General features: G+C 33.4%; 2 protein-coding genes across 2 annotated transcripts; both read right to left on the bottom strand.

Annotated features, from left to right (window-relative positions):
• Positions 1-763: 763 nt before the first annotated feature.
• Positions 764-5,019, bottom strand: LOC18599384 (protein SIEVE ELEMENT OCCLUSION A-like). Its single transcript, XM_018120620.2, has 7 exons — positions 4,759-5,019; positions 4,532-4,627; positions 4,044-4,444; positions 3,841-3,938; positions 2,219-2,346; positions 1,653-2,123; positions 764-1,563 (listed from the first exon to the last, which is right to left on the bottom strand). The coding sequence occupies exons 1-7, from the start codon at positions 4,906-4,908 to the stop codon at positions 970-972; spliced, it is 1,938 nt and encodes a 645-aa protein (XP_017976109.2). The 5' UTR covers positions 4,909-5,019; the 3' UTR covers positions 764-969.
• A 7,422-nt stretch (positions 5,020-12,441) lies between these two features.
• On the bottom strand, positions 12,442-23,208 carry ZFN1 (zinc finger protein 1). The gene is made up of 7 exons (XM_007029329.3): positions 22,717-23,208; positions 20,554-20,711; positions 20,063-20,125; positions 17,401-17,520; positions 16,544-16,834; positions 14,857-15,183; positions 12,442-13,038 (listed from the first exon to the last, which is right to left on the bottom strand). The coding sequence occupies exons 1-7, from the start codon at positions 22,829-22,831 to the stop codon at positions 12,757-12,759; spliced, it is 1,356 nt and encodes a 451-aa protein (XP_007029391.1). The 5' UTR covers positions 22,832-23,208; the 3' UTR covers positions 12,442-12,756.
• Between the last annotated feature and the right edge of the window lie 714 nt (positions 23,209-23,922).

Here is a 23,922-nt window from a genome sequence, read left to right as displayed (position 1 = left end):
TCTTTAATTTTTTCTTTTGAAAAGTAGAGATGATTTCATTAATAACTTCCTGTAAAAAAGAAGGGATAGAAGGCTAGAGCTGCAGATAAGTAGTGTCGAAACAGACTATACAAGTTCAACACACCCTTAAGTTGTAATGGGATCAAAAGAACAACCATCAAGAACATCATCACACCACAACCTAAGGAATCACCATCAAGTTATATTATACAAAGCATATGCCAAAGGGAGATGTGAGGCAGATAATTATCAGATAAAAGCATGTGCCAAAATTTGAATTTAATCCCTCTCTATTATTTTAATTTGATAATTTTAATCTTTTTACTTCAATTTTAATGAATTTATTATTTACGCTTTTATTAAAAGTCAATTTAGAAGGAAGTTGATGACAATGATGAAAGTATTAAAATTTTGTAATCAATTAGGATGGCATGGCATTTGGTGATAAATTGACATGATGAGACAGATTATTTTTTGATCACGAGGCATATATTAGTATAAAAATAATATTTTATTTTAATTAAAAACAATAATTTCTATATTCTAAAAAACATAATTTATTAGATTTTTTATTAAAAATAAGAATTTTGTGTGCTATATGTGTTCCATGTGCTAAAAAATAATTCAAGTTGGCATATTATGTTATCAACAAAAAGGTCAAGTAGTCGAAATTAATGGTAAAATTTTATCACTATCAATCGTCTATAAATTGAAGGTGTAGAAATTAAATTTATTAAAACTTGAGATAGAAAGACCAAAACAATGGAATTAAAATAGTAGATGAACCATTCATTACACTAATCTTAACTCTTCACAAGCCAAAGCTAATGAATAGGAGTCCCAAAAATTATTATTCATAACGTAGTAATAAGAAAGCAACATATAGTATAACCTTGTGCTTCCAAAGCTGATCTTTATTTGTCATAGAAGCATCTTATCCATCTCCTTCTCAAACATATAGTTTGGTAATTACTCAGCACAGCAGCGATACGTGTAATACATCTCCATTTCTTTGGAACATTTCGGGCAACTTACTATCCCTGGGAACTCCCCGAGAACGGGGAGGTGAACATTGATGCAGCCATGGGTATCCTGCATTTTATACATGTAATAATTTCTGAGTGCCTCAAGAAAAAGAGGCCCTGTTGTGTCATTTTTCCAATCTTTATAGTTTGACATGATGTTTAGAGCCATTTCTCCGTTGGTCGTGACCATCGCGGCTGATCCGACAGAGAACATTGCCCACGGTTCGCCACTGCCAGCGTAGCCAAGTAGTTTCAAGGCCTCGCGCAGCACGCGATCAGTTTGATTGGTCTTGTCCTGTTGGATTTTGGCATACAATATACTCTCCAGTCGGGTCCAAAACTGCCACTGGAATTCAGAGTCGATCACGTGAATGTCAGGACTTAGCAGGTGGCTTGGTAGCCCTTCCCCTTTGTTCTTTCCCACGTAAACCAGTTTAAAGGAAACACCGGCGGTAGCATTTTTTACTTTCTCCGTGAACGCCTGAATCCATGATATATTTTCACCCCCAAACAAGCATACAAATGTCACGCTCCGCATCTGACAAATCAAGGACCCAACAGTGATCAAGTATCAGAAACTGAACCATGGCTTAAATACAAAAACAAGCAAACAAAAAAAAAATGTACCCGTGGCGGTATGTCGAGATCGATCTGCTCATCAAGCAGGAGTTCAAGTTTCCAACCATTTTTCTCATCAATCTTATTCCAGAAGTGATGCTCTTTTTCATCAGTGAATGGGAAGGCCAAATTGCCCCATGTCCACAGCATAGGGAGTGCATTCCGGCACGTCACTTCTCCTTCTTCATTCAAAGACACAGCAATGGGGTTCTTTATAAAATGCCATTCCTTCTTGATGTACTCAATGAAGGCCGGTCCAATTTTGGAGGGTTCGACCGCACCCCATTTCATCAACTGTTTCAGCTCTGAAAATTTTGTCTTTTCGTAAGGGGTAGTCAAGTCCGCAATTGGGAGCCACAGGATTTCATACCTCTGGTTGTTCTTTTGGTACAGCCGATCAAGAACCTTAATCTCTTCAAAGGAGATGTCAAGATCCGATATGAGAAACAGCACATGCTTTTTCCTCAGTTTTTCAGGAACCTGTTTGCACCAGAAGAATATAGGGTTTATTTAGCAAAACGCAAGGGACATGAAAACGGAGCATACAACCATAGAGGAAGTGTAAATGAAGCAACCTGAATCTTCATATGTTGCTTAATTTTACCGAAAAGTTCCCAAAAGCCAATTTTAGGAATGAGTTCCGAAACGTCTTCATCCCGCTGGTACTCTGTTTCTTCATGCTTGTGGTACTTTTCGCCTTGTTCTGCATCGTATGGTCATCAGTTGTTCCATTGCCAAGTAACAAACTTTTAGCGGGAATTGAGGGGATGGGGGTGATGTCTTGTGGAAATACTATGTGTTTCCTTGTACACGAATGTTATACTGAGTTTAATGTCTGGATGACTTATGGTTATCAATTAATTCATGTAATCTTTATCCCAATTAATATATAAAAATTTTACTTGAAAAGAAAATAAAAATATCCCCGTGGTTGCGGAATTGAGATAAATTATTTAAAAATACTTATCAATATCAAAATACTAAAAAAAATAGAAATATAGAGATAGGTAATGAATATATTAACGATTTTTTAAATGAAAATCATTTTATGAAACATGAATTTGTTTTTGGGTTTTTGGAAGCTAATCAAAATGAACAAAAATAATTTTGGTTATAACTTAAAATACAGAATCAAGTTCCTCATTGCAATTTAAAGCTAACGATCTCAAAATTATTCCCTAAACATTTGCAGTCATCAATGTCTCAAATTCATAAATTAATCAAAGCAATTCATAATTTTTCGTATCACTTGAGCATTGTTATTTGGTTGTCACATGTTTAAATTTATTAGAGAACTGTGGTAACTCAGTTAAACTCATACTTAATTCATGGAATTTATACTATGCACCTTCAAACAATCAACTACTCCTTATGGCCTTTTTGATTTTGCTGGTGAGAAAGGAAGGTGGATAACCGGTTAGTTTGATCTCAAACACAATCGAGATAGTTTGGTCCATGCTCATATACGCAGATAAATGCAGTAATTAAGGGAGTGCTTTACCCCTCTATGCATTGCTCTGCTCCACTATTATTGTATGATAATTTTAAGTAATAAAATCAATACTTATACCTTTCAAAAAAAATTAAAAGTAATATTATGATTAAATCAAATTGTTGAGCATAAAATGGTACTACAACAGCACCAAATTGTCTCACTCATAATTAGTAATTGCTAAAATATTGAATATTATAAAATGGTGAAAGGCATATAGCATTAAATTTGTTCTTCGGCGCTTTAGAGTTTAGGATACTTAATTTAAAATTTTTTAACATATAAAAAACAAATTATTTATAAAAATGATCAGTAAATAAAATAGTGTTAAAATATTATAAAAATGCCAAAGCACTTTGCATTGGAAAAAGTAATGTAATTAAACCTAGCAAAAGAGAAAGCTAGCTAGCAAATGGTCCACAAAGCCTTAAAATTGCAGAAAGGAAAAGAAAAATGAAAAAGGAAGTGCAATGGAAAAAAATATATAAATAGCACCATTATCAGTATAGTGCATCGTGAGTGCATGAAGAGAATCAAAGAAATGAGTTTTAGTGTATAGTATATATAAATTTCAAGCCATCTATCCTTTTTGTTTTGCCTCTTAATTAAAAGAACAAAAAGAAAATGTTCAATTTAATACTTGATGGCTTATGTATATATACCCAAAATGAATAAATGTTATATATCCAAAGTTAAAAGACTTACCAGCGTCAATTTTGCAACGTTCTAATTTCTTTTGAAGGACGTAATTTACACAGCTAACTTCATATGCCAAGCTTTTTATTGTTGAGTCAATAATTTGCCTGAAATCAGAGTTAAAAAAAGAAAGAAAGAAATTGGTAATTAGTTTAATTGTATTCATAATTAAGTTGGAGCTGGGCACGATTCATGGATGGATCGGGGCTTACTCCCTTTTGCTTAAAATGCTTGCAATTTGAACAATAACGCTAAGGATCTTGTAAGTGGCGGTGGGGAAATATTCCATGGCATCCTTCATGGACGGTGCCTCTTTCGGAATCTTGGAAAGAGTTGGGACCAAGAAGGCGAAATTGACGTTCACCACATCCATCATGGCCTTCAAAAGCTGTTTAAGCACATTGATATCAAGTTTAAACGAGTGACCTTTGAGGAGATCTACCGACTTTGCAATTGGGTCCGTGGTTCGGTGATTCACAAGCATCAACAACTCCCCGATGCTGGAGGCGAAAGCTGCTACGGCTAGCACCACTTTGGCGTTCCATGAATAATTTCTGAGCCTTTTGAGCAGCTCCATTGTCGTTGCTTCCACATCTGAGAGATTGCATGACATCTACGAGTACACGTAAAATTCAGAATCCTTAAGAGTAAGACAGTACTCGTAAAAAAAATCATCTATAATTATATGTCAGGCAACAACCTCACAGGAGATGCTGCGTATATCATCCAATACTTGACGCATGCCATCAAAGTTCTCCAGGCTGCCGATCATATCGCTTAAACCTTCATATGCACCCTACAGCAAAGAAATTAAAATTCATACGTATCAATCATTTGAATAGGAATAACACTGTTTTAAAAGCTTTTTTCTATGATCAAGGAGCAAAGTAAAAGGCAAAGTAGCTAGCTAGGGAAGTGTGTAAGTACCTTGGAAACAGACGCAGCGGCAGCGTTTTGCAAAATGCTCTCGATGACCTTGACTAGAGGTCCGAGATCAACTTCGCGAGTTTGATCAAAGGCATGGGTTTGGAGAATGCTGTAAAAGGAGGACCGACTGTTGGATGTAGTTGCAGCCATTTTAGGATGATCGAGATTGAAGAGACGGAGTTGGTGTTTTCAGGTTTGGAGTGAGGACTCCGATCGATGGTGCAGCAAACGCACTTATATAAAAGAAAGCATTAGGTATGGAAGACAAGATGCCATAGTAAGGTAGGTGCAATGCAAATTTAAATGATGTCAGATAAGTGACATCATCATCAGTTCAAGACGATTTTAAAGAAAAACTTACTAACTTCAATCTTCTTTACCACAAAAAGAATTCCTTCACTCATTTGGGTCATAATATCAAAACACAACTTCAATTCTATGAAATATGGCGTTCAGATATTTGATGAAGAAAGATTAGGAGCGTCAAATAGGTCATTGCAAGGTTAATTTTGATTTGTATAATTGGATGACTAACTATATAGATGGGTTAAGCTAGCTAGTTTGTTATTAGGATAATCTATTAAGATATTTATAACTTTTTTTTTTGTTTTTATTTTCACCTCAAAGTTTCTTAAACTAAAAATAAATATTAATAAATTAAAACGAGTAAACCAAAAAGTAAAACAATACATTCTTTTATCAATGATAGGAGAGGTGGGTGATCTCATGTTGTACAAGCGTGATTAGACAAATACAAATCTATAAGTTGCTTTTAATATTTTTCTCTTCAATGGATTCATATTATTTTGAAAAGTGAAAATTGTAATGTCGATGTGAATCTTGTTCTTGAGTATAATATTAGACTCGATTCATTGTCTAGACAAGGATAGTCCGGTAATGATATACTACACCCAAAGCATAACAACATATAAACCCCATTAGGTAATACAACGTAAGAAAGGTTCTGCAACAACAACTAATGCAAGAAAAGTGCAGGGGTTGTGCACCAAAAATGTATGTCCAGTGGTCACACAGAGTCCGAAGCTCACCCACAGCAGACCTCAAACAATAATGTAAAGCATCTTCCCGTGATCTCTATCACGCTACCACCAGACAAAGAGCATTTCCTCCCTCCCCACACCCAACTTTGCTAAAGCATCCGCCAAGGAATTAACATCTCGTGGAATATGTGTGAACTCATAATCACCGATCAATCTTAGACTACACAACTAAAATCTTCAACAACCCATCTCCCTTTGACTAGGACAAATCTTTTCCAGGTAATCGACAAGTGACAAGTCACTGAACAAAGCTCCCTTATCCCACATGGTAGTTGGACTTCCCCGATGTACCCCCTGCTGGGCTAAATACCCATTCAACATTCGCAGCAGGCCATGCTCTTCCAATGTCATTATCACTGCAATGCTGCTGCATGTCTCCAACTTATATATTTAAGGTAATAAAATGTCACATTTCAAATTATCTATGATTATAATATTAAAATTGTCTTACATTTCAAATATTCAATCGTACATAATTACAGAAGGTGACGGCTGCAAGTTCTCAATTTTTAATTTTTTTATTATTATATATGTATAAATTTTGATATATATAATTTCGTCAACTCTAATCAAATCAAACAATTTATTTTGAAACAATGATAAACTACCTAACTTATTATTTAAAACCATTAACTAGCTCAAGAATTCTAGAATTTTTTTTCCCGGATCCGCCACTGTATCGTACAAAATATAATTAATACTAAAAAAATCTTATAATATATTGTTAAATAATTGAAAACAACGGATATAAATAAATAATAATAATTAATTCTAATTACATAAAAGCAATAAATTTAAAATTATGTAACACTTATTTTTTCTTCTTTTTGACTAAAGTTGAAAATTTATACAAAAAGGTAAGGGCATATATATATATATATATATCCGACGCGACCAAAGTTAAAAGGTTGTTCTTGGATTTATTTAATTAAGGCAGGATCAGGAACAGCTAGCATTGATCAATCTCCTAACTTGAGATTTAGTTTTGGGATTGTGCTTTTGTTTATTTTATCATTTTTAATTGCTTTTCACCTTGGCACCATATTCTTGCTTGACTCGTCAGACCCAATTAGGGCAACCGTTTATGTGCTATCCTTGTGCCATGTTTTTATTTTATTTTGGATAGATCACTTCTTATCATGCATGCATGTTTGCATTATGGCTTCTCTACCGTAAATAAATAAATATATATATTAACGTCACATATTTAACTATTTACATTTCATAAATTGACTTCAGTATTTAATCCAACACATTTTAACAATTTATGACAAAGCAATTTGCATAAAAAATAAATAAATAACTGAAAAAATATATCTTAAGATATATTTTTTGAAAATATCAGGTTCGAGTATAAAAAAAGAAAGGGTGAGATTATATATATTACATACAGAAATTTTTTTTATTTTGAGTATCGAAAAAGAGAAGGTGAGATTTTATATATAGAATACGAGAAAATCTTTGTGTAACTCACGTAGATGACCAGAGGTTATAGCTGAAGAAGAGCCAATATTAGCACGAGCTAGGTTCATGCATGTCAGATGCATGCATGTTTATGTTAGCTAGAAATGCATGTTATGGGAGAAACTATGCACATATACAAGACAATGTGGAACTCGTTGATAATCATTTGCGACAAATTATTCTGGTCGTGGGCTTGCCCTAAGCATCCCTCCTTTTTCTTTTTCAGAATTGGTCTTACAAACAAACCGACTTTTGTTCCCACCTATTCTTACTTCAATACGTATCACTCTTGTACTTTAAAAAACAAAAAGCAGAAGAAGGAAATTCAATTCATGCATTCCTTCCGGAAAACGATTGTAGCACTTTGTTTTCGTGTTTCCCCTTTCTCTAATAGCCTCCAATCATCTTCAAAAGATTATGGAATGCTTGTTTCCTGCAATGATCAAGACATTTTTTTGTTATTACTTTATTTTTTTTTTTTGAGGTCTTAACTGTTAAGTTATGTTCCAAATGACCCTCAAACTCATAATAAAGTTATTGTAAACATTTAGTTCAATGGTTGGTACATATTTTTTTTTGTTTAAATAATTGGAATCGAAGTTTTTCATTATTAATATAAAAAATTCTATATATACCGACATTAATTCAATGACCTAATGGAATTTGATGTAGAAGATCACAAAAACCTCGTTTTGTCCTTGGAAACAATATTGAAGACTCGCCTCCAAAATGAAAGGACTTATATAAGCTAGCTGATCACATCGGAATTCAATTATGAAAACACACGCAAAGTTAGAGTTGGGCGACACAAGCTGATTTGGTTTTAAGAGCATATCCCTTGGCACTCAATGATTGCTAGGACAGCAATTCTTATGACTGGCTTCCTACCCTACAAAGATTGTGCTTTTGGGTGTTTGAGTGTCTCAAATAATACCTATTGTCTTTTTTGTAATGGACACATAAGAGTAGAGATAACTTATTTTTCTCCAATGCTTATATTTTAAGGAGCTTTGGGTCAAGATTCTCCAGTTATCCTAGCTGTAAAAACAAGTAGGGTATTCAGGAGCCTTAAAAGCTAGAGCTTTTGGAGAAGCTAATTCTCAAGCTTTCTTGGTCTTGGTCCATTCACTGTATTTGGAGGGAAAGATACAGTACTAAAAGCATGGTGCTCGTCCCACATTTTTATTGTTTTTTAATGAATTTGGTCAAGGCCAGGGTAGGCTAACCCCCTTGTCACCAAGCAACCAATATTTATGGAACAATAGAATCAACTAGGCCTTGTTTTAGAGTATGTATTCTTTCGGAAGGACATGCAATACCAATTAATTTGGAAAGGTTTCCTTTTACAAAATTGTCCTATCTCATAATCGCTTCAAAATGAATTTGTCTTATATAAGGTTGACGTTTGATACTTCACAATACAATGTAATTACAGATAATATAATTGTAAGCAATGAGATTGTAAGGAAATTAAAAAATATTACAGTATTTGGTATACAAGTAAAGTAATGATAAAATACAAAGAAAATGACATTACAGCATTTAGTTTACAAGCATTTTGCTGAAAATGTAATGTTAATTTTTAAAATTATCCCTATTTAGTAAAGTTTAAATTTAATATATTTGTATTTTTTATTATTAATTTTTAGATAATATCATCTCTTAAATATATTTTTAATGTCATATATTTATTTTCATTTCTTATTATAATCTTGTATATTTTATTTTCATTTCTTTAATACAATTTCTTATCTTATATTTTTTATTTTAATTTCTTTTTTCTATGTTATATAAATTTTTAATTTCCTATATTATATTTTATTTTAATTTTTAATTCCTACATTATATAATTTATTTTAATTATAATATTACAAAGCATATTTAACAAAGTAATAAAGTTTAAAAGTAAAAATGTCCTTAACAACATTTCAGAGTACAATGCAATGTAATTGTATTGATTTTTTATTGTAATCATATTACATCTCTTGATATATATTACAATAATTTATTACAAAACAAATACTATAATATAGTTTAGTTAGACACATTATAAAAAATGTGATCCTATTTCTCTTGTACCATAGGCTATCAAGATGTTTGCATGGTAAGTGTTAAAAGGCAGGGTGGCCGTTGAGGGTAAAAACCGGCCTGCCAGGTGCCAAGCGAGGAACCGTATGACTTGCCCATTGTGCGACAAGGAACAACGAACAATCAACCCACTAAATGAAAGTTCAAAAAGCCCACCAAGTGAGTTTAAAACTGCTTGAGCCCAGCCCAATTATCACATTTCACTCTTTTTACTTTTCAAAATTTTCAATCTTTATCATTTTCAATATTTTAATTGATCAAAATTTATTTTTTCTATATATATACATATGTTTAGAAATTACTTCATTCAAAGGTTTTTAAAAATACATTTTTTTTATTACAAATTATAGAGGGATTTTTTGATAAGGAGAAAACTAATGTTGTAACCAATAAAACAAGATGCACTAAAAACAACATAGGGACATCTTGGAACAACCCTTGAAGTGTTAAGTATTTGACGTAAAAAATATAAATTAAGAAAAAAAAAGGTAGAATAAGTGTGGTGACGTAGCACAATAGAGAATAGATGGAAAGAGTTTTGTAAAGGAGAGAGTATTCGGGAAGAAATTTTTTAAGCTTTTTAAAGAGAATATCTTAGGGAGAGAATATGTTGAATTTCTAATGTTCTTCATGAATTGTCAAGGCTCTTATATATACCAAGTAAAAGTGATTGGCAAGAAAATATTTATTGAACGTCACGGGAAGAATACACTTGAGGAGAAAATGTTCATCATAGGAAGAACAAGTCCGTGATAGAAGAACCTATTTATCACGGGAAGAATACAAGTTTATCATAAGAAGAACAAGTCCATTATGTAAAAACACATTCATCATTATGTAGGAACATGTCCATCACGAGAATAACGAGTTAGCTTAATTCACTACGTATATTGGGTCATAGACATTCATGTTGGTTTAATGACATAATGACACTTGACAATATGTCACGTGTTTCTTAAAAATAAAAGAAAAGGAAAAAACACTTCAACTTCGAAAAATGATTAGGAAAAAAACTACTTAACTAGCTCCATATACTGAGTCACCAAGTTAAACTCTCTATAACTGCCCAATTGTAAAACTAATTCGTGAACCCTATAATTTGTTTAGTATTACTTTCATTGTTATCCACATGATATAACTATTCCACACTAACTCTCATTACTGTAAAACAACTCTTAAACAAAGCATTTACAAAGTCAAAAGTTAAAAAAATTTTGACTGACAAAAGTCGATCAACATGTAACAAGTTTTTCTGGGACAAAGGAAGTAGTTATATTTGACAATAACATCTCTTCAAATAGTAATATGATTCCAAGCCTTGAGCTGGAAGGTAATACCTCCAGACTCCGTTTGGAAGCGCGGGACAGTGTGGTGGGTAGTTCACCGTCTCGCTGAGCCAAACGGGGCCTTAGGACATCTAAGGTTGAAGGAAATGTCAGATTGAAAAAATGCTAGGCGAACCAAATGTGATAATACTGAGTGAAAGGAGATATATTCTAGAAATGTTCCAAACTAAACAGTTACGACCAAAATTAACAGAACACAGAGTTAAGCAAAATGGAATCTCTTGCCAACCAAGCACAATGGCAATCAGGAAATCAAAAGTAGGAGCAAGAAAGCAAACATTTTCACTTGTTGTTCCTCCGCCCTGAGATCATAAGCCTGACGTGAGCTTTATTTGATATTTTGAGGTTTTAACCGCTGATCTATCCTATAAGCACCCTGTTATCCTTGACCTACAATCAAAACGCATGATTACATTAGATTCAAAAATGCAAGATCCTAATTGCTATCCAGAATGAAAACAATTTCAGAACAAGCGGTATGGTCACAACTCACAGCTTACATCATAATATAAAAGAAAATAGCATTGTCAAGCATCTAAAACACTCTATATCCAGTAATTTCTCTGTTTGTAAGCACAAAACTACAACACCAAAGTTGCAATGAAACATAAAAGAAGCCACTACAACCTAATAACTTTGATCAACCTCATGTTGATGAACAGAAGTGGAGGAAATTGCAAGGTCCCAAACCCAAAATTCTTCTTTATCCAACTGACACCTCTCCCCCCACACCCCCCCCCCCCCCCCCCCCCCCCCTCCCTCTCTCTCTCTTCTTTTTCTGATATTTTTCTCTCCCTATGCAATAAGCATTGCCACAGTTCCGAGCAAAGCAACCACACTTTCCAGAAAGATCCAGCAGACATTACATTGAATCAGTAGGTCATGAATGCTGAGACGCATAGAAATAAGGAAGCACAAGGACACATCAAAAATTGGCATTAAGCAAAACAGGCAGCCCAAAAGAAGGCAAAACCTTCTCAATCATAAACTGGTAAACTTCCAATAATTACAGAACTTATTTCTCATTAAATAGAAAAAAGAATAAAAACACTACTTTTTCCATGATTGCACTATACCTGATATAATTTTGTCAAGGATATTTAATAGAAATCTGAAATATTTTATTGAGCAATATCTGAAGATTCTCTATCATTTTCCAGAGCCTCCTGCAAGGACAAGGGTATGATGCTTGATAAAGATAAAATAATCCCACAAAACATGAGAGATTCTGTTGGAATGACTTACAAATTCATCTTCAGAGAATCACGTATCATGAAGTAGGATCGGATCACCAGGAGCTCAGAAGAGTTTGAAAATTCATCTAACAAGGATATAGATAACACTGTTCCACTTCTTTTTGCAGGGGAATGAACTGTTTACTCATTTATACTTCAGCTTCACAATTTCTCTCACATATAATTAAGAAGTAAAATACGTCAATGCAAGAAACAACTTTAAGAATCACTCAAGATTGATTAATGATGGGAACATAGTAACTATTACCTCAAGAAATAAGGCTGATATTAGGAAATGTCTGTGGATGTGAGGTCCAAGAAGGAAAAAGAAGAGGAAGAAGTATGATATAAATGTTAAAGCTATGCTGTATGAACAAAGCAGGGTGGCAGACAATTACTCATATTTGAAAAGCAAGGGCCTGGACTGGAAATCTTAAACACAGCAGCTAGATGAAGTTACACCAGAAAATTAGGCTGAGGCATAAAAACTGCAAAAGAAATGCCTCGTATAACATACTGTGAAAGAAACATAACACAAAAATTAGAAAGAAAAAGAGCTTTGGGACAGATGAACTGTTCACATTGGGTTTTACCAAATGTGACATCATTTTGAGATTTATACAATGCAGCAACATGAAATTCAGAAGAGGCAACTATCGACTGAATTGCATATTTTTTAAAGAACAGAATCAACTTGACATGAACTCTGTACATCTCCAACAATGGGAAATGAATTTACAGATTACTCTTCCTCATCCATCAAAAGATTGTCAAAGGTAATCAGCCCATATCTTGTTGCAGTGCTTATCCCTCTGTGTCAATATTATCATCACTGGAAGACAATTGTCTATTCTCTGACAGTGAAAGTCGTCTGGTTTTTGTAGAGCCTGCTTCAACAAGCCCCTCTGATGACAGGTTTAACCCAGCAGTTCCTGAAGAAGACCCCAATAAACGGTGAACTGGGGCATCAGATGGAGATGATGTAGAATAATTGTATGTGAAAATTCCCATAGGATGGTTAAACTTGCAACTTGGACCAAATTTGCAAATTCCATATCGAGAATAGAAAATGCAAAGAGGTTCTCCCTGTTAAAATATAAAAGCACCACAACATCGTAAGGACGAAAATATCAAATAATGAAAGAATAAAATTAGCAACATAGTAAAAAAGCATGTCTGCACATAGTAAGGAATCTCTCCTAGTGAACTAACCACATGCACCATAAAATCATGGGAATATTGCAAGATAAAATGACTAGAACAAAAGCAAACCTCAAACCAGAATAAAAATGTGAGATGGATAACAAATAAGCAAAACATACTAAGTTTCGTAATTAAGAATGACAAAAAGAAAGTCAAAGTAATCAAATTCTACAAGTGACCATATAATCTGGGCAACATGAAAGCTTCAAAACAAGTGTGCGAGGTAAGGCTCTCTACCATAACAAATCAAGACACAGTAAGAAACAATAAAATGAGGAAGTTAACTAGGAAGAAAACCTATTAACTCTGATCTATCCATCAGAAAAGAGATACATGAAGATTTTAACTTAAAAATCTCAGCATGAAATTCATTTCCAATTAGAATTTAACTTGTACAGGTCATATTATCTGAGCAGAATTAAAGACCAAGAACAGCACGACTGAGTGCAATCATAGTCAATGAAGTCAAATTCTTTGAAGATGGTCATTGAGTCGTAGCAATTTTCATAGGAATATTGCACTATCCTAAACCCTATGGGGCTAAAACAAAATTAAAGAGTTCATACACAAGTGTCAGAGGATCCTGTGGTAAAACCTACAGTTTACCTTTCTTTTTGGTACACAGTTTACAGTTTTAAATTAAAAGATTAAACCCTACAGTTTGTGCAAAATGGAAATTTAACTATACTGGTTCTGTAAATCAATCAACAGAAATAACTTTGCTCTCACTAAATTATTACGTAAACTTGAAGCTAACAGAAATATTCTTGGACAAAATTACCACAAATTTGTGGACTATTTTTTTACCTTTAAGGTTGGAGAGGGCTAATGGTTGGATAAGTCTACAAGAATTCTCACATGGTTAAAGTTATTAATCTGATGCAGTATGGAAAACGGAAAGAAAGAGAGAGACAGAGAGAGTAGAAGAAAAGGAGACTGGACAAGAGAGAATATACATTAAAGCATCCAAAACTAGCCCCAAAAATTAGAACAGTGAAACACACACACATAACTAACCCTGCATCTGAAAATACCAAAAAAATCCTTAAATCAAAATGGAAATAACATAATTTCTGCCTCCAATGCTTTGTCTTCCATGACTGCATCATAAAAATTAGATTGAGAATAGCTTTAACAGGGTAAGATTTTATTTTATTTGTTTTAAATGAATCAAGATGGATTGTTTATGGTGCTCTCATAACTATCTGCAGAATTAGAACAATTTTGTGGCTCCTCTTAACCATAAATTCCTAATTCTAACAAACCCCAGTCATCCTAGAATTGATCACAACAAGAACCACCTATCTTCAATGTGGCTCAGACATCCTATTAAGTATAGTAGTGGCAAAAGTTGCGGTGACCAAATTCTTGATTTCCAGAACGTTTTCACTATCAAAACTCAATCAATGCCTAATAGCCTTAGACTCTTTTATCCACAGAATGAACAATTGCCCAAAAATCAAATATCTACTTTTGTAAGAACAAAAATCATTAGCTTGAGCTGCAACTAAAACCCAACAATTAGAAAAACAAAACCAAGTTTTTCTAGAAAAGAAAAGGTCATGTAAGGAAATAGCTAGGGAATGACATAGTTTTAAATAGCATTAAGACTGGGTTTTTCATAAACAGCTGTAATTATTTAAAACAGATAAAGACACAGAAGTAAACGGAGACAGAATTTCCACCGAATACATAACTCACCGGACGTAAAGGAAGGCCTATAGGACTCAATACACAGTCTGGGGCAGGAAGAACTCTCTCTCTTGGGTGATGAAACCTACAAACTGTACCAAATTTACAATCTCCAGTCTTCATGTAAAATTGGCACTCAGGCTGGCCAGGTCTCTCAGGAAATACATTCTCTCTCTGCAATGCATAAAAACCCACAGGGACAGAGCCAGAACGAAATTGAGAAAAGGATGCTTGAGACCCTGCAGTTGCCGATTCATTCTGGTGTGTGGTTCCATATTGATTATTTCCATTTGTCTGCAGCAGGTTCTCTGAAGAAGAGACTGATGCCAGTTGACCCTAGAGAAATGAGAAGCATTAGAATGGTAGCACTTCTCAAAAATCACATGTTACACGCTGCAAAGATGCTTGCTAGTCAAAGTGAAAATCAACTTACAAAATCAAATTCTGTATAACCAAATATTTAAAAAAAAAAAAAACCAGAGATTAGATGTATGCTCTCAGGCATTTTGATACAGTACACTATTAGAGATGCCATCAAACCATTTGGACCAAAACCATAGAAATAACTGAGCACCAGAGACAAGCACAACTATAATATTACCATAAAACATTTGTTCTTCAATGGAAATGCATTCATGGTCAGGTTCTGATTTATAGTGTACAGTTAATAATGTATTCAGGAGGAGATAGATTAGTTGTTTTGTAGAAACAAGCATCTGATCAAATAAGTTAGTTGAACTAAAAATTTTGGATTCAATGTGACTCTCATTTCTAATTGTCAAGTAATTCAACAATCATGTACATAGTTTTAAAAGAAACCTCTGCACTTCATGTTTACTTTTACCAAAGACCAAACTGGTGCAACCAGCATATGAATGGCTCTCATTAAGAGTTAAATTCCAATCCACCTCACCTGTTGATGGGAGTTGACCCAGATTTTGACATGCTTATTTAATTCTTAATCATAAACCTACTAATAAGCATGATAAGAAATATATGGATCAAGTTTAACTTTTTAGGCCAGAATAGTTCCTTCAGAATATCAACCAGATCTGCAGCAAACTGCACTTGTCCAAGCACATCATCAGCCAACCACAAGTGTCTCCTACAACAAAAAACAACAGAACTCCACTACCACTGGTAACAGCACCAATACTGTCGACTTGTGACCTCCAACACTTTAACCAACTTCCATCAGACTTAATTCTGGGCTTTCATAATGCTACCAAAGTACCATTAATTTCACGTTAATGGCAAGCATCACGAAATCACTGTTCCCATGGCTCTCTGGACATTAGCTCCATCAAATATTAGCATTTAGCATCATGCAACAGTACCCAAGCTGAGAATAAGATTCTTCTTTAGAGGAAAAAAAGAGGTCATTGGTTAAATTGCACCATTTTAGCATGCTCCAGATGTGTTTTGTTGAGGCCCAGGAAAAGATAAAAGGTTATCAACCACAAAAGAAACCTTTTGTGATGAAGGTTGATAATGCTTCTCTAAAAATAATCGAGCAACTTCTTGATTCAAGATACAAGCATTAATATATTCCAAATACAAAGTATTAGCATATTGACAACAACAATTCCCTTAAGTCGCCTCACTTGTCACCCCAAATGTTCTCCAAACACATGTAAACACTAAATAGACATGCTTAATGAACAAAGCATTAGAAATAAGTTTAGGAAAAGCTTACACTGTAAGCATTCCAGCCTGGAACTGATACCACCCCTTGAGGTAAAATCAAAGGTGCATAACTTGAAGGACCTTGCCAGCGGGGGCTGGGAATGAAAGATGCTCTTGACCAATTTGTAATCCCTCCTGCATATGACTGCTGACCAGGAGTCGTAGGAGAAGGGACAGTTTGATAAATAGGAGAGCCACGCACTGAGACCATCATATTAGTTGGCTGAGGATGGTGGAATTTACAAGTGCTCCCAAACTTACATTGTCCAGTTCTTAAATAATAAGCACACTCTGGCTCATTCTGTATGAAGGAAAAGTTAAAAAAAAAGAAGTTACACTAAGCCTATGAAACACAAATAATCAGAAAAAACCAGGTGCTAGAAACAAATCATTTAAGAAATATAGCTTGCCTTAACGAGGTCCAAACTAATACAATAATTTAACCTCAATATTGAGTCCAGCAATGGTCGAAAATTCAGCAGTATATTCATTCATGCAATCCAATTTAAAGTTTAAAAAAAAATTAAAAATAGAAATTAAAAAGATAAAAAGTTCTCTGCGAGTCATAGCAAGCCATATACATTTTACTTTATGATCCTTGCGTATGTGTTTATTTTTGCATATCAGATCTAAAGGATAAACTAACTAACATTCAGTCAATATAACTATGCAATTGGCAAACAATTGGACAAGCTAAACTGGATGATATCAATTCCCCCTCTTTGCTAAACTAACCCAGTCAAAAGATTGTACCTTTTTTTTATAAAGACAATGGAACAAACAAAAATGAAACAGGAAAAGACCTGAATATTGACATAATGTATCATTATATTGTAAGGAGTTAAAGGAAAAAAATGAAATCCGAACCGGGCGAAGAGGATAGCCCAAAATATTTAAAGAAACCCTCCCAGCTATCCCAGCTTTGTCTCTAGGATGATGAAACTTGCATGTAGCTCCAAATTTGCAAGTTCCTGTCTTCAGGTAGTACTGCAGAGCAGTTAAAAGCAAAATGTCAATTGTCAGATCCAAAGATCCATGAAAACAAGAAACATGAAGTCCCATATCTGAAACATGAGGCAGTAAAACCAAAAGAGTAGCTTCTGTCAAGATTGCAACTTAGCTTCCATACAATCTAAGAGGAGTTTGTGCTATCTTTCTTTCTAGAACAGAAAGTCAAAACAACATAAAAGAATAAAGAAAATATTAGGAGAATTTGACCATCAAGTCAAGCTGAGGGTTCAGACTAAGTTTGATTGATATCTCAAACCACTAGAAAGAGAAGGAAATTTTTTTCAATCCAAATTATCATCATATTTCCATTTTCTTGGGTTCTTTATTTGTTTACTTTATTTATACTAGGATCGAGACCGGACTGGATTCGTCTTTATGAATTGCACATGATTAAAAGAATCTTTTGAGGAAAAAGCAGGGACAAAGGAGGAGGAGGCCATATGAGAAGTAACGGAAATCCTCTATCATCAACCGTCTGTGTTGTTTACACTATTATTTTCGATAAATTTTCCTTTAACCTATAATCTAATGAATCTCGCTATGTTCAACATCCAGCAGGATTTCCTTTAAAACCTGCAAAGTAGTCTTTATTTCCATTTTGAACAACTTTAAACGTAGCAGGAACACTTGTCTAATTCTAGTGTATCGCCCATATAGATGTGAACAAATTCTGAACTGCAAATTATCAATTTTCAACATCCACGGACTCAATTACAACAAGTTCAAGTAACAAATGGATCTAACAGTCAAATCCATAAGAATTCACCAAAAATAGCATAAGCATTAATAGAGAAATATCTGCATCAATCTAGACTGTTCAAGTTAAAATGATTGCATTTACAAAATCATTGAAATGTTTGACCCATCATTTTGATAGGTGAAATCTCCAAGACACAACAAATAAAATAAATTTCCTCTTTGAATACGTAAAAGTAGGGTGGGGCTATTAGCACTTCTAATTGTCTATTAACACTCCCCACTAACACCTTATAATTGTAATTTCCTAAATTACCCTCACTTAAATAATTTTTTATTCAGGTCAAATTTTAATTAATTATATTACTATTTATCTATTCACACTCCTAGTTAATCTCAGTTACTCTCACCTTTTGTTTACGCACCTTTTAACTCTCCATAGCTTCCATTCCTTGTGACTCTTCATTGCTTTCTTTCTTTCTTCTCTAGTAGCGTTCAATTCATTAATATTAGATGAATCTAACAATGGAGCAGCAACAAATCGATGATGAAAACATGAACTTTAATGAAATCTCTTGCCCTAATGGCAAAAATAGCTTGGAATTGGAGTTAAATTCTTATCTTGGCATGCTTTCTTCCGGTATGTTCTTCTTTTCTTTATTTAAATAATTCTTTATTTTTTTTTATTTTAAAAATTTAGCTCAACATAAACTTTTTTCCAAATTTATTTGTCTAGATAGTTGTCATATCTGTTTTAGTTCAGATGTACAAAGTCTAAGTTGGGTAGCAAATTAATGGAATAGATAGGAAATAAAGAAGATTATCGTAAATGTTTAAATAAGAAAATTGGCCCAGATTATCGTGAGCAAGTTTAGATGCTAGGTCTGTAACAATTTCAAGGTTTGGTGCAAGTGGAAGTCTCATAGATCTCAATGCACTCCATAGTTAAAGTAAGTAGCAAACTCAACCCCTAATGACTTAATAGAGTAAATTACGTATGTCCAGTTGTTTTAAATATGAGTTTAATCATAAGCTTGTTTGGTGGCAAAACTAATGATTGCGTTTGGGACTGAATATGGATTCAATGAATCTGCTGTTAAGCTTGATTTTTCCTTCTCTGTTTTGGAATTTGGTTAACCAATCAAATGGGGTTATTTATTGTTGAATGTTTAGTATATTTGTCTTCACTTTTAAGGTCATTCCTTATTAGAGTTTTTTATTCCTCATCCTGTAGATAATTTGTAACAAACACACCAGTTAGTAAATGAACATAAAATATTTTTTTTGACGAAGAACATAAAATATTTATTACTGATTTTTTATTTTTATAGGGAGGGTATGTAATTACTTAATAAACATGAAATATATTGGCATCCAACTTTGTGCAGTTCTTATAGTGCCATTTGTACTTTTTCTTCTGAAGTTGTTTCTACGAGTTTGCTATACAAATTTGCTTCAGCATATGAATCTGAGTTTCTTATAGAAAAATACTCTCCTCCTTTTTTATTAAGTTGCAATTATAATAAAAAATTGTAAAGATTTCAATAAATAAGTAAAAATACAAATAATTAATATCGGGGAGTGTGAATAGACAAACATTAATATATTTAATTAAAGTTTAACTTTAATAAAAAGTTATTTAAGTGAGGGTAATTTAGGAAATTACAATGTTAAGTTCCTAGTGGGGAGTGTGAATAGACAATAGGGAGTGCCAATAGCCTCTCCACATATTGTATGTTAATCATACATTGCAAATTATAAAGAACATAGATAAAAGCAGCAACATTGTTATTACATAGGGAACCAAGGAATAAGTACATGCCTGGCATTCAGGTTGTCCTGCTCTTTCTGGAAATTCTCCTTTCATCCTTGCAGCGGCAATAGCCTGGAATTTGATATAGTCTAAGTAAATGTTTCAAATGACAATTGATATTTAAAAACTCAAACAAGTAGTAAGACGGTTAAAATGAAATGACAGTATCAGATGAAGTATGCCAATGTTCAGAGCAGCAAGTGTGTGCGTGTCTGCATGCGCACGTGCATATACAAAACCATGCTTATCTCTTGAGCATCTATATACTCTATAAATTTTCCTAAAATGAGTTCTGTTTTAGGGTGATTTAGAAGTAAACACCCATGTGTAAACACCTCAAGTTTCTACAACTTAACTACCGATATTATGTCAAAGATAATAATAAGGCTTCTAAACGCATGAAATTGAGAGGCTCTTTTGCATTGTACCAATAATATCTCACTCATATAGCATTAACTCTGAGTTCATAAGAATTGTCCAAACAAGCCACAGCTTTATACCAGCTTTCGGTTAGGAGGATGATTAAAACGACATGTTGCCCCAAATCTACAAAGGCCTGTCCTGATATAATAAGAACAATCTGGTTCTCCAGGACGCTCAGGGTAGGGACCAGATTCCATTGTTTCACTCGATCTCAAGTTCATTTGCCACATAGCATCTGAAATAATATTAAATAAGTAGGTTCAGAAAATACATGACAAAATAGAGTCAAGGAACTACATACGGGTATTGCAATTCTCATTTCGTGCACAATATACCTGGAATGTACAAACTCTAAATTTCAATTTTTAGTTTCATATTAGCTTTAAAATATCATAGATTTATCCCTTGCATTTAAAGTAGACTCACCCAATGTTCTAACAGTGAAAAGCATCAAGGTGCAAATAATTGAGAATTTGCATGAAATAATTGGGACAGGATGAGAATCCCTTTAACAAACATGATTCTGGCTAGCAGCAGTAAGAAATCTCAGTCTAACCTTTGACTTCTGCATGCCTCTACAGTGGCCAAATTATTAAGGAAAAAAATGCAAATCCGTTTTTCTAAGGCCTCAATAAAAGACCTTTATAAAACTGGTTTATGTTCTTTCCCTCCTTTTCAAGATCCAAACTGCCCTCTAATTTGAGAATGTTTACACCAAGAACAGAAAATTTCATTTTAGAAAATTCAGCATTTGAAGGAAGCATGAAGATCAACTATGTACAATCCAGAAAGTTTAAAAAACAAATAAATGCAGCAATATTCTGTTCAACAGAAAGATACTTTATCTAAGAATCTGTTCCAGTACACTAAGTATGGTGCTTAAAAGTAGCATCCTATACAAGATAACTGAAAAATACAAAAGGTAAAAGAGTTATAGTTCAAAAGAGACAAGAGTCGAAGTAAAAACATTAAGGCAATGAATCCATTTTGAAGACTACCACAAAACTGAATATTAACTGAGAAATGGTACTCAGAGAAAAAAGCTTCTATTTCCACCATTTCGGAACCTGAGACACAAACTATTATGTCTAGAACAATCATGTTTAATATGATTTCTCCATATTAAAATGATATGTGTTTCATATGGGTAGTCCATATTCAACTTGCATGAACAACAATACAATTTATATCTGATGCACTAATATGATTCCCACAATCACATTAGCAGATCTGATATATGAAGAGAATATATATTTAAAAAAAAATTCTAACTGTAAAAATAATTCAGAAATTTCACTCTTGTCACTTCAATTAAATCAAACAGTGACAAAAAGATGTGAAAACAGACTGACTAGAACGACCATCACCACCTCAAAAGATACATAGTAAATTAATGCAGCTCAAATTTCAGCATTGATCAAACCAAATTCATAAAAAATTAAAAGCATTAAGGTCCAAGAGGACTGATGCCTTTCACTACTTGCCTTTTTCTTCTAGAATCAAGAGGCAAAAGCTTTAATTTAAATTTAAAAGCAAACAATATTTTTTGAAAAGTTAAAAATGTATTTTCTTAATGACAAAATGCATGATTTTACTTCTATATATAACAATTATACTTATTAGAATAAATGTAGCATTTTAGTCGTTTGTTCATTTTTCAACCAATTCATAATTTTGCTTACTAGCATTTGCTTTTACATAGTAAAAAAACAGTAAAAGAAATAATAAAATAAAGCAATAAATAAAAGAAAAAAAGGAACAAATAAATAAAGAATAAAACCTAATCACACAAAATTTTAAATTTCATTTTTATTTCTTAAAACCTTAAATTTGACATTGAATTTGAAATTTAAAAAAAAATAAAACAAACTAAAAAAAGTGGAATCTCAAATTCGTTCACCGCAACAAAATTTGCGACAACTTATTCAAAATCACAGAAAAATTGCACTATTTTCTCAATAATTGAAACGCAAGTAAGAATTTAAGATGAATAATTAATATTCAAACTTTACATAGTTTCTTCATTAAAATTTAACCAAAGAAATGATTGATTATCGACAATGATCAAAGCGGAATTCACCATCAAAAATGGACAAAAAGGACAATTCACAACAGGAAAATATAACCAACAAAAACATGTGAACCGCATTTCTCTTGCGTTTCACAGAATAAAAAACGAAAAAAAAATAATAAATAAAAACAGAGTAAAGAAATATATGAAGAGAGTGAGAGAGAGATGCCTTGATTCAACGACGGTGAAAGCGAGGTTCCTTCAGTCACAGCCACCGCCGCCGCTGCTGCCACCGCTGCTGCTGTTCGGGGCATCGGAATTCCAGCATCGAATGAGAATTCCATTCAGCAGTCATTTTCCTCCATCACCGACTACTGTCACGTTAGCACCACCTCCAAGCCGGAATTTTCATTCCCCGTTACTAACCACGCTGTCACTTTAGCAAAAAAACTCCACCTCCTCCCCTCTCCTCTCCTCCTTCCTAACCGAAAACCAGAGAAACCAAAAAACGGTTACTTTTTTTAGAGAGAAAAAAAGAAATACTAAAGGGAGCTTTTCTTCACGGAAAGTCTTTCCTCGTTTTCCAAAAAAAAAAAACCACAAAACAAACAATTTCCCTTTTTTTTTCTTAAGTTTTTTGCTTTTAGTTTTTGAGAGAAAGGAAAGAGCGTTGTTTTCTCTTCTCCACAAAAACAAAATCGAAAAAATTGAAAAAAAAAAGAAAAAAAGAAAAAAGAAAGTGAGAGACAAAGAGGGAATAAAAACCAACCATCCAAAACCCACCAACTCTTTTATTTTTCTTTTCCTTTCCTTTCTTTTTCGCTTTTTTTTCACTAGCGTTTCACACAAAACCAACGATCAACGTTCTCTTCACTCGCGCGAGTACCCAACCCATCTCGAATCTCTTCTTACATCGCCACGTCATGGCTTGTTATTTGTTCAGGTGGCTTTCTATTGGTGGCTTAAATTTTTTGTTGGACAGGTGTCATTATGTAAAAGCGAGTGCAACGTTTGGCACCGGCTGGGGTAGGGATCCCGTTTTACTATTTCCAGGTGGGTTTTTTTTAATGATTTTTTGGAGTCACTACTTTTTATTTTGGGCTGCTCTTTATTCTTTTGTGTGATCAACTTGTTGTTTTAGTCAAACGATAATTCTATCTTATAATCCAAAAGTTTAGAGAAATAAGAAAAAAAATTAAGGAAAAAAGAAGATTTTTTTAAGCTTATGATGTAACATTTGAGTCCACTAATTACGAAAATAAAATATTTGAACATTTTTATAATGATGTGAAATAAATTCATTACTGTTGAGGAAAAAAAGATGTTACCCTATTCATATTAGGGATATAAGCAAAACTTAAATAGAGATTCTTATGTTAGGTTTGTTTCTAAATGAATTTTAATACTTTTTTTAATTTTTATTAAAATTTCGACA

This window comes from Theobroma cacao, chromosome 5 (genome assembly GCF_053813885.1).
Source record: "Theobroma cacao isolate CCN51 chromosome 5, ASM5381388v1, whole genome shotgun sequence".
In the NCBI taxonomy this organism is placed as follows: Eukaryota; Viridiplantae; Streptophyta; class Magnoliopsida; order Malvales; family Malvaceae; genus Theobroma; species Theobroma cacao.
Note: the sequence above shows the minus strand (reverse complement) of the source record. Positions and strands in the feature narration are given on the sequence as shown.

Bases quoted from the DNA above. Each gene is read 5' to 3' on its own strand.
- LOC18599384 (XM_018120620.2), bottom strand. From the start codon at position 4,908: ATGGCTGCAACTACATCCAACAGTCGGTCCTCCTTTTACAGCATTCTC. The intron at 4,445-4,531 runs GTTGTTGCCTGA...GTGTACTCGTAG, and splicing joins TACGCAGCATCTCCTGTGAG to ATGTCATGCAATCTCTCAGA. The intron at 1,564-1,652 runs GTACATTTTTTT...TTGATTTGTCAG, and splicing joins ATCTCGACATACCGCCACGG to ATGCGGAGCGTGACATTTGT.
- ZFN1 (XM_007029329.3), bottom strand. From the start codon at position 22,831: ATGGAATTCTCATTCGATGCTGGAATTCCGATGCCCCGAACAGCAGCA. The intron at 17,521-20,062 runs GCATGTACTTAT...ACTGCTCTGCAG, and splicing joins CAGGACAACCTGAATGCCAG to TACTACCTGAAGACAGGAAC. The intron at 16,835-17,400 runs GTTCGGATTTCA...TCCTTCATACAG, and splicing joins TGGGCTATCCTCTTCGCCCG to AATGAGCCAGAGTGTGCTTA.